This window comes from Tarenaya hassleriana, unplaced genomic scaffold (assembly GCF_000463585.1).
Source record: "Tarenaya hassleriana unplaced genomic scaffold, ASM46358v1 Cleome1, whole genome shotgun sequence".
Lineage (NCBI taxonomy): Eukaryota > Viridiplantae > Streptophyta > Magnoliopsida > Brassicales > Cleomaceae > Tarenaya > Tarenaya hassleriana.
Window position 1 is genome coordinate 7,927,389 of NW_010960187.1, and position 8,458 is coordinate 7,935,846.

Below are 8,458 nucleotides of genomic sequence, written 5' to 3' on the forward strand. Positions count from 1 at the left end.
GCCCGCCGACGGCGGGACGGATCCGGATCCGGGTCGGATCCTGACCCGTCGGGTAACGGAGTGTACGGAACCGGGTCGGTGATCGGCAATGTTGCGCCGGAGCTCACCATTTTTTTCCCCTATCCCTTCTGTCGTTTTTTTTTTTGTTGTAAGCAAAAAATGGCATTTCTCTTGGATTATTTATAATCATTAAAAAAGAACAAATAAACCAAAACCTCACAAAAAAATGAAAACAAAAAATATATCACAGGGAGACACATTTATGTCTTCCTGCTAAGTTGGTAATATATGATAATAATAATAATAATAATAAGTATTTGTAAAATTATTTTAGAAAAAAGAAATAAATATACATATATTATACGAATTAATTATATCCAGTCATCATTCCTGAACCATTTGGAAAAAGGAAAAAAAGAAGAAGCATACATTCCTTTAAAAAAATTGTTTTTAGTGCTTTTTGCCGCAAAGATTTGAAAATGTTTTAAATTTGTGGGGCTGATTAGTATTTAATTAAAATTAATGCTTAATATGTGTTAACTCTTTTCCCGTAACCAGCGACTGAGACACAAAAGTTATCCATTTTTTCTGTTTCTTACTCTCTTTCTTTTGGTTCTAATCAAGTAATTAAGTGGATATAAATACTTATCTTTCTAATAAATTTTTAATTTTTCGTTTAAATTATATCGGATTTCGATTTTAGAAAATTTTAGTTTAGATCGAACAACGAGAGATACGGAAAGTTGGAAACTAGATCCTTGTCCAAATCGTACATCGGTTTCAAAGTAATTGATATTCTTTAGTAATGATGTGGTTCATACATGGAGTTAAACTAAATAACCGGTTTTGTATAATCTACAAAAAAAAAAGATATTTATTTTTCATTTTGTCACGTGTTTTAAAGGAGAATTGCACCTGGAAAAAAACATATAACAGGATCGTGAGGTGAACATGTATTCCACCAATTTCATTTTATTCTTTTGCCAATATATTATGTATGACAAAACCCGGTTCAACCAACGTTTTCCAGATTTGAACATATTTACCGGTTTGCACTTTTTGTATTTGTTTTTACCTCCTCCTCACATCAAACTTGTGAAGTGTACAGAGCAAAATCCTCAAGAGCTTCGGAAACCAAATGATGATCGTCCCATTCGTTACGGTACGTCTCGGGACGAGCCCTCTTTCTCAACCCGGTCACCAAATACATCTCTTTTCTCCATTCTTCCATCTCGGGACACCCACATTGCGAGGCCAACCAGTTATTGTATTCGAACTGCGGATTCGGACAGGATCAAATGTTATAAACAACGAGAGATTTGTCTGCCTTTTCTTGGAGTGGAAACAGATGGGTTTGAGTTCGTTCATTCGTTACCTGGGTATTGCCCATTCGATGAGTATATCGCTTGGGGATCCCTTCAGCTTCGAGCTTTGCGTAGAAAGTTTTGACATTTTCCATCATCTCTTCCTCAGAAGGGAGTGGGATCCTACCCGAGAGAATACCCGCGATCCATTTGCTTTGCAGCTCAAACATCGGGAAAGGTACGACCTGAAATTTGCAAAAGACCTTCCTTCTTGAGAAAGAGTGAGTGATGAACGAAAAGGGTTCAGTTCGGGTAAAATGGCTGAAAGTTGGAACTGACCTTCCATGGGATACCGATGAAGGAGAGCCATGGTGCCAATTTCGGTGGGAAGACATCCTTGTACAACGGCCCAACTCGGTTATCATCCACAGAAACTATTCCATTGGTTTCAAGAAACGGGAAGTGATACTTGTACCTTCGGAAAGGAAATAATCACAAGCCGATTGATTCCTTTTTCACTTTCACCACAATCCATGAAAAATCTAAGATAGAATAAGAAAGAAAGAAGGAAAATACCCGGTGCAATGCATAATAACATCAGCAAAAACTGTTCTCCCGTTTTGGAAAACCACAGAACCATCTTCATCGGCACGTTCTATCTGCGTTGTGTGAGAAAACATGGACGGTTATTACAGACACAAATCATTCTTTTTACCGAACAAATTACCATCGGTCTACGAAGTAGCCCACCATAGAATGCATCCGAAGATTATCATAACCGGGCTGCTCTATATATGAATCGGCGGAATTTGATCTAGATACCACATGAACCTCCTTGGCAACAGCAGCTATGTCCCTGCTTATATCATCAGCACTAGCCGAGCTCCCGATCAGCACAACAACCTGCAGATTGCACGAAAACACAGAAAACCGGTAAATTCTCTCATAGCATGGCATTACAATACAATATCTTCCACCACCAGACACAGCTTGTTTAGGGACAAAATTGAAGATCACCACCCATATCAAGATTTGACAGAATCAGATGTCTTTATGAATCGTACCTGATCTTTGAATGGCTCTGGAACACGAAAGTTGTGGCTATGCATCTGCTTCCCCGGCCAAGAACTGATGCCTGAAAGAATTGCCCGAGGGATTCAACCATTAGAAGATCATAAAGATACTTATGATTAAACATCCATTCCTCATTTCACCAACCCTATGAAGCTTCACTATCACATTTGATCTAATTTTCATATAGAACATGAATACGCGGGCTAAAAAGCACTTAACTTCGTCAAAAAGTAAGCTCAACAAGCGAAATCGTTCAAAACCCATATCAAAAACACGGAATCAAGATAAATTACAAAGCCAGAATCAAGAAAAATAATGGAATTACCAGGAATTTCAGCGAGACGAGGTTCTATGTAATGGCCATTACAGACAACAACGGCATCATAAATCTCATCACGAGAACTGCACTTCCCTTTCTCTGTCGACTCGATCCTCCATTTCCCGCCATCTCCGCCGTCCCCCGCCGCCGGAGCTACCTTCACAACCGCCGTCTCGAACCGAATCATCTCCTCGATCTCAAACTCTCGCACGAACTCTTGCAGATACGACAAAACCTCAGAATGAGCCGGGAACCTTCTCGGGTCTTTGGACTCGCCGGGTCGGGTCACGAATGGAAAATCCCTGAAACCCATGCATTCTCGGGGAAGATTCGTGCGGAGAGAGCCGTAGACGCTCGAGTGGACGACGGGTCGGGTCGGGTCCAGGCTCAATGGATCGGATTCGACGTGATCGGTGTAGATCCATGTTCCTCCGGCTTGGTTTTGACGCTCGAAGACGACCACAGAGTGACCCTCGCGACGGAGCTCACGCGCCGCCACAAGCCCGGCGGCTCCGGCGCCTATGACCGCCACGTGGTGCGTTTTGATTGGCGAAAGAGACGGCGCCATTAAAGCACGAGATTTTCTCAGAAATTCTTCAGCCACGTAGGGAAGAGGCCAGGTTGATATAATTTGGCCCATCAACCACAACAATTTTCCCAAATAAATTTATTATTTCAAGAAAAATATAAAATATAAAAAATAAAAAGAAAAAAAATAAAAGAGGCCTCAATTTTTTAAAGGTTTGAAATAATAATTATTAATTATCTTGGACGATATGACCAAAAACTAATAAAATATATTATTTTGTCGCATAACACATGTTATTTCCAACAAAAAAAAAAGAAATAAAGAATGGATGAAATATTTCGTGTTTTAGTGTCAAATATCCATATACCCAATCTTGACATTTAGAGATTATAGATTGGTAGTTTGGCTTATACATATATTGGAAACCTAACAAGAAATATTTAAATAATTAACATTCAAAACGATAAGCTATCATCTCTTGTAGGTGTTATGATATGACACCATATTAATTAGTTATAGGTTCAATCATCATTACTGTTATTTACTCAGAAAAATATTGTAATTGGTATATGTAACTTGTAACACATCATATAAAAAAAACATGGAAGTACAAAGTCAATCTTCACCTGTAAACTACCAAGCTGCTTTAGAGTTAGTGCCAAATTTATGGTGCATAATAATAATAAAAAAGAGAAAATCCCAAAACAATATCTATTTTTTTTAAATTTTTATAAAATAAAACCTAAATTTTGTTTTTATAAAAAACTTCAATTTTATTTTTCAGTAAAAAATAAATTCGAATTTTATAATATTTATCATTTTTAACCCTATAAATGACGTGATGTTCCGATATCGTAACATATGGACGATGATGTGTCAAATACAGTCAAAATTTTATCTTGTCACATAGAATGTCGAAACGCCACGTGGGTTAAAAATGATAAATATTATAAAATTTAGGTTTATTTTTAAAAAAAATAAAATTGAAATTTTATTTAATAAAAAATAAAATTTAGGTTTTATTTTATAAAAATTAAAAAATTCAGGTATTATTTTGGAATATATTCTAATAAAAAAGAAAATACAACTACTTACTATATCAAGTCTCATAATTATAATGATTTTATTTTTCTCATTCTTTACGAAAGCAAAATAAAATATAACATTTTTAAAATCGAATTAATAATAGAAAAATATTAATTCTATGAAAACATTAATTCAAATAAACTGTATAAATCAAATAAATAGTTTTTTCTATTAAAAACAACTTGAAGCAAGATTTGGGAGTCAATAAAAAAATAAATAAAAGAAGGGGAAAAAAAGTGACTATAAGTAATAGAAAAAGATTGTTGATGTGCCACACTAACCACTAAGCCTCTCTCTCTCTCTCTCCCTCTCTCGGAAGAAAGAGAAACCTCTCTCTCTCTCCTCATGATCAGATTTTTTTCTTGGTTTTCTGTCTTGTATTGCGGTAATCTACAATCACATACGCACATTATACACACATATGTGCGTATGTGTATGTATATATAGGCCGGACATTAGCATCTGACCATGAATCTCGTTTGTCACTGAGATTGACTTCCCCCCTGTTCGGTCTGTCCCCGATTTCCAGATCTGTTCGTCAAAACTTGACCATGGAATGCTTCAAGCTTCGTTTTCGGGTAATTCCTCTTTCTCGCTCTCTCCCCGAAATAAATTAAATACTGGATTTGGGTTCTGTTTTTTTTTTAATATTATTTAGAATTTTGGTATACTATGTTGTTGGTTTTGTTTATTGTTGGGTTTTTCATGGGGGTTTCCCCTTGTAGTCTTGTTGTTCAATGCAAATTTAGAAACATACTTGCGCTTAGATAAACGCGAATACACACACACACACATACATATATATATATATATATATACATGTTATAGAACATTTGTGGAAACGTGGTCTAAGATAAATGGAATCTCTTGTTCAAGTTGAATCAATTTCCATTTTCTTTGGCTTCCATAGATGATGATGATGATGATGTGCATATGTTGGTGAATTATGGAATTGTGAGTGGCTTGTTATTGTCTTTGGGTATGTTCACTTGCCACCATGAATGGAGAGATCAAGTTTGATGATCATATGGGGAGATTTCAGCATCAACTTTCAACTGATAACGTATATATGTATAGGTTTGATGAATTCTGAACGGCTTGTTTTGTATTTTGGGTATGTTTATGGTTTGCTACCATGGATATTGCATCTTCCGAATCTTGTTTTTCCCCTTTGTCTGCACTCTTGATCCTAATTTGTATGGTAATGTAAAAGAGGCTTTCGGTTCCTCTCCTCATGCCAAAATGCCCTCGATCGATTTTCTGTTCTTAAACTGGGGTAGTTTGGCAGGGATGGATCTTGACATAAGCCCGGATCAGGCAAGATGTATTTGCATGGTTTGTCCAGGGACAAATCACTTTTGCAGAACGACATCGGTCTGAACTCTGAGCAAGAACGTGTTGATCCTTATTCAGAGGTTTCGAAGAGGAAACCCGTCAGCATGGTCACTCTATTCGGGAGGCAGGTAAAAGACTGCACCTTTATGCTTGGTCATATACGTTCTGTGCTAGGAATCTTTTAACAGTTCAATGATTTATATTGCATTGATTGCTTTCTGTCTGTTTTCGGACAGATGATTGTGAACTTTCGATCTTTGACCCTGTGATGCTTGTTCTTGAGAAACCGTATTTGATCACTTTTTCTGTTTCAGGTGTTTCCGGCCTCACAACCTGTAGATGAACATGCAAATAGAAATTTGAGGAGAGATATAGATCTTCGCATTCAATCCAAGGCAAATGAAGCATCAACCTTAACTTGGATTAGCAAGAGAAGCCCGGTAATTGTAATCGATCTAGAGCAATCTCCCTCGACGAAAGAGACAGAGCCTTCTGCTTCTGTTTCTTGTACCGAGAGAAATCTTGAATCACAGCCGCCGGTGCTGTCTGGTCAAAGCATCTCGAAAATTCAAGAGGCGGGGAAATCCCTTGTAGACGATGATAGATGCTCCGAGAAGTTGGGATTTTCAGATAAAGGTATGATCTTTTGGGGGGGAGGGGGGTTCTTCTGTTCCATTGTTCTGCGCAAACAAAGGTTGTTCCTTTATATGGTTATATGATGAATTCCATACTTTCAGGATATAACATGTCTTCCTCAAAGCAGAGCTTCGTTTCGTGTGAACCATGTCTCCTGGACCTGAACGAGACACCAGTTGATGAGCCTTATCCCGATCGGAACCGATACTTCTTACAGGACCTGAACTGTCCTTATTCTGAAAACACGACACCGAGCTGCGAGAAAAGCGGGGTCGAAGATCCTGCACCGTTTTGCACTCCTCGTAGTCGAGATATTCTTGATAAAGATGGTACGACATCTCCAGCTTCATACACTTCATGCTGCACCACAGAAAACGATTCAAGAATCAAGCCGGTACCCTCTTGCCGTACGCGGCTTGAATACCCTGACACGGAAGCCTTACCGACCGAGCCAAGAAACGGAAGCTGTAATGAGGAAGATCCAACTGAAACGAGCTCGTTTATTCAAATTGCAGCAGAATCATTGGTCTGCATCTCACGCAACAGCTCATACCAGCATCATCAAGACCTGCCATCCAAGCCCGAGTCACGATCTAACAGCCCATCTCGAGATCGAGACCTTCCATCCAAAGAACCGGAGTGTTCTTACGATTCTTATGAACTACTGACATTGGAACTAACCGAAACAAGCCATGAAGACAACTGTGTGTCATCGAAGGCAGTTGATGAACTGAACATTACAGGGGAAAGCAAAGAACTCGGATTCAAGCTGAGACGAGGGAGGAGGATGAAGAACTTCCAGAAGGAGATACTCCCGGGCTTAGTCTCGCTCTCCAGACACGAGATCCGCGAAGACATAAACGTCTTGGAGGCGGTTTTGAGGTCGAGGGAGTACAAGAAGATGCATGGAAATACGGGAGATGACAAATGCGGGAAAAACCCGAGAAAGAGACGCCCGGGTTCGGGGCAAAGACATGTAGGTAGAAGGAGGAGGAGAAGAGGCGGATGAGTATATATACAAAACCCGAGATTCGGGTTTTACGTATGGCTTCATTGGTATATCAATTGTACGGTATGTTTTTTCAGTTATTTGACATCGATTGAAGTTAGAGAGCAGGGAAGTAGCTTGAGTAGTAGGAACTGGCCTTTGTATGATCTTCAAAAACTCTCATATTGCTCGTGTCATTTGTTGTTTTATGTCTTGGAAGGGATAAAGACAATTGAATACGTTGGAAAATGAAATTGACGCGCCACCGTCATTCCCGGCGAGTATATCCCACGCGCCACTGTAAGCTCCGGCCAGATGTGGGTCCCTAAGCAGTATTTACTTTACTCCAAAGAAGATCATAATACGACAATATGTAGCGTCTCATTGTATAGAAATAGAAGCTATATGATATATATATATATATATATATATATATATATATGATGTTTTCAGATTATGGAGTTTCATCCGTTTGAATCAAATATTACTAATCTTCCAATATTTGATTCGACAATAGGCGACGATGAGGATAATAAAACAAAATAAACATATACAACAAGATCACAAAGAAGAATTCTCCATCGGGGGAATCTCTGCTATGATAGAGAAGTTATAATGGATTACCAGAAAAAAAAATTATTTCTCTTGTATCTTATTATTGAATGATGACAACAAGTATTTAATTATTTGATCGATTATGATTTTTATTAAATAAAAAATAAAAAATTCAATAAGAAATTTGAGGTACTCCGTAAGATCACGGGCTGGAGCAAGCCATTCAAAGTTGCACAAATTGATTTCGATCATTCTCATGTCATGTGAATTCCAATTCATATGACCCCTTTTATGTAATCAAGAATAAAGCTTTGACTCAATGGATTGGATTCTCAGTGGATTTTACAGAATATATAACTCGTAAATTATTAAATTAAGGCATATAAAAACATCTCATTTATCATATCATATTAAAAAGAAAAAAGAAAAAAAAAAGACAACATACGGATCGAATACTTGTAAGTAAACAAGGAAGAACAAAACACAAACGAAGACAACGAGAGCGATTCAAGAATCACTGCAATATCAAACCATCTCGCCAACTTCTTCTTTCTTTCTTTCTTCTGATCTTCAAAAGACTGCGTTGTTCCACACTCACTCCTCCGCCTTCTCCTCGGCGGCGGCAGCGGCTA

The 8,458-nt window shown here is 38.1% G+C and overlaps 4 protein-coding genes across 6 annotated transcripts in view; 1 reads left to right on the forward strand and 3 right to left on the reverse strand.

Moving 5' to 3' along the window:
- The window catches only part of LOC104818509 (acid beta-fructofuranosidase 3, vacuolar), a 4,143-nt gene extending 3,988 nt beyond the window's left edge, over positions 1-155 (reverse strand). The window contains exon 1 of the mRNA XM_010548124.2: positions 17-155. Coding sequence (XP_010546426.1) covers positions 17-110 — 94 coding nt within the window. The 5' untranslated portion in view covers positions 111-155. The remainder of the gene's footprint in view (positions 1-16) is intronic.
- Positions 156-930: 775 nt separating this feature from the next.
- LOC104818517 (flavin-containing monooxygenase FMO GS-OX-like 4) lies at positions 931-3,323 on the reverse strand. Its single transcript, XM_010548134.1, has 7 exons — positions 2,704-3,323; positions 2,369-2,439; positions 2,055-2,207; positions 1,881-1,963; positions 1,644-1,779; positions 1,376-1,549; positions 931-1,276 (listed from the first exon to the last, which is right to left on the reverse strand). Exons 1-7 carry the CDS (start codon positions 3,263-3,265, stop codon positions 1,088-1,090), a joined length of 1,368 nt encoding a protein of 455 aa, XP_010546436.1. The 5' UTR covers positions 3,266-3,323; the 3' UTR covers positions 931-1,087.
- Positions 3,324-4,586: 1,263 nt separating this feature from the next.
- Positions 4,587-7,542, forward strand: LOC104818527. Of its 3 annotated transcripts, none has more exons than XM_010548148.1 (4): positions 4,587-4,890; positions 5,593-5,775; positions 5,962-6,283; positions 6,385-7,542. In XM_010548148.1, exons 2-4 carry the CDS (start codon positions 5,635-5,637, stop codon positions 7,290-7,292), a joined length of 1,371 nt encoding a protein of 456 aa, XP_010546450.1. In that variant the 5' UTR covers positions 4,587-4,890; positions 5,593-5,634; the 3' UTR covers positions 7,293-7,542. The 3 variants fall into 3 exon arrangements, with proteins under 3 accessions (XP_010546450.1, XP_010546447.1, XP_010546453.1); XM_010548145.1 differs by having other exon boundaries at positions 5,601-5,775; XM_010548151.1 differs by lacking the exon at positions 5,593-5,775.
- A 657-nt stretch (positions 7,543-8,199) lies between these two features.
- The window catches only part of LOC104818541 (fibrous sheath CABYR-binding protein-like), a 1,282-nt gene continuing 1,023 nt past the window's right edge, over positions 8,200-8,458 (reverse strand). Inside the window, exon 3 of the mRNA XM_010548159.1 lies at positions 8,200-8,458. Coding sequence (XP_010546461.1) covers positions 8,421-8,458 — 38 coding nt within the window. The 3' untranslated portion in view covers positions 8,200-8,420.

Coding starts and splice junctions, on each gene's coding strand:
- LOC104818527 (XM_010548148.1), top strand. CDS start 5,635: ATGTATTTGCATGGTTTGTCCAGGGACAAATCACTTTTGCAGAACGAC. Junction 5,776..5,961: donor TCACTCTATTCGGGAGGCAG/GTAAAAGACTGC, acceptor TTTCTGTTTCAG/GTGTTTCCGGCCTCACAACC. Junction 6,284..6,384: donor GTTGGGATTTTCAGATAAAG/GTATGATCTTTT, acceptor CCATACTTTCAG/GATATAACATGTCTTCCTCA.
- LOC104818517 (XM_010548134.1), bottom strand. CDS start 3,265: ATGGCGCCGTCTCTTTCGCCAATCAAAACGCACCACGTGGCGGTCATA. Junction 1,964..2,054: donor ATCTTCGGATGCATTCTATG/GTGGGCTACTTC, acceptor CACACAACGCAG/ATAGAACGTGCCGATGAAGA. Junction 1,277..1,375: donor ATCGAATGGGCAATACCCAG/GTAACGAATGAA, acceptor CCGAATCCGCAG/TTCGAATACAATAACTGGTT.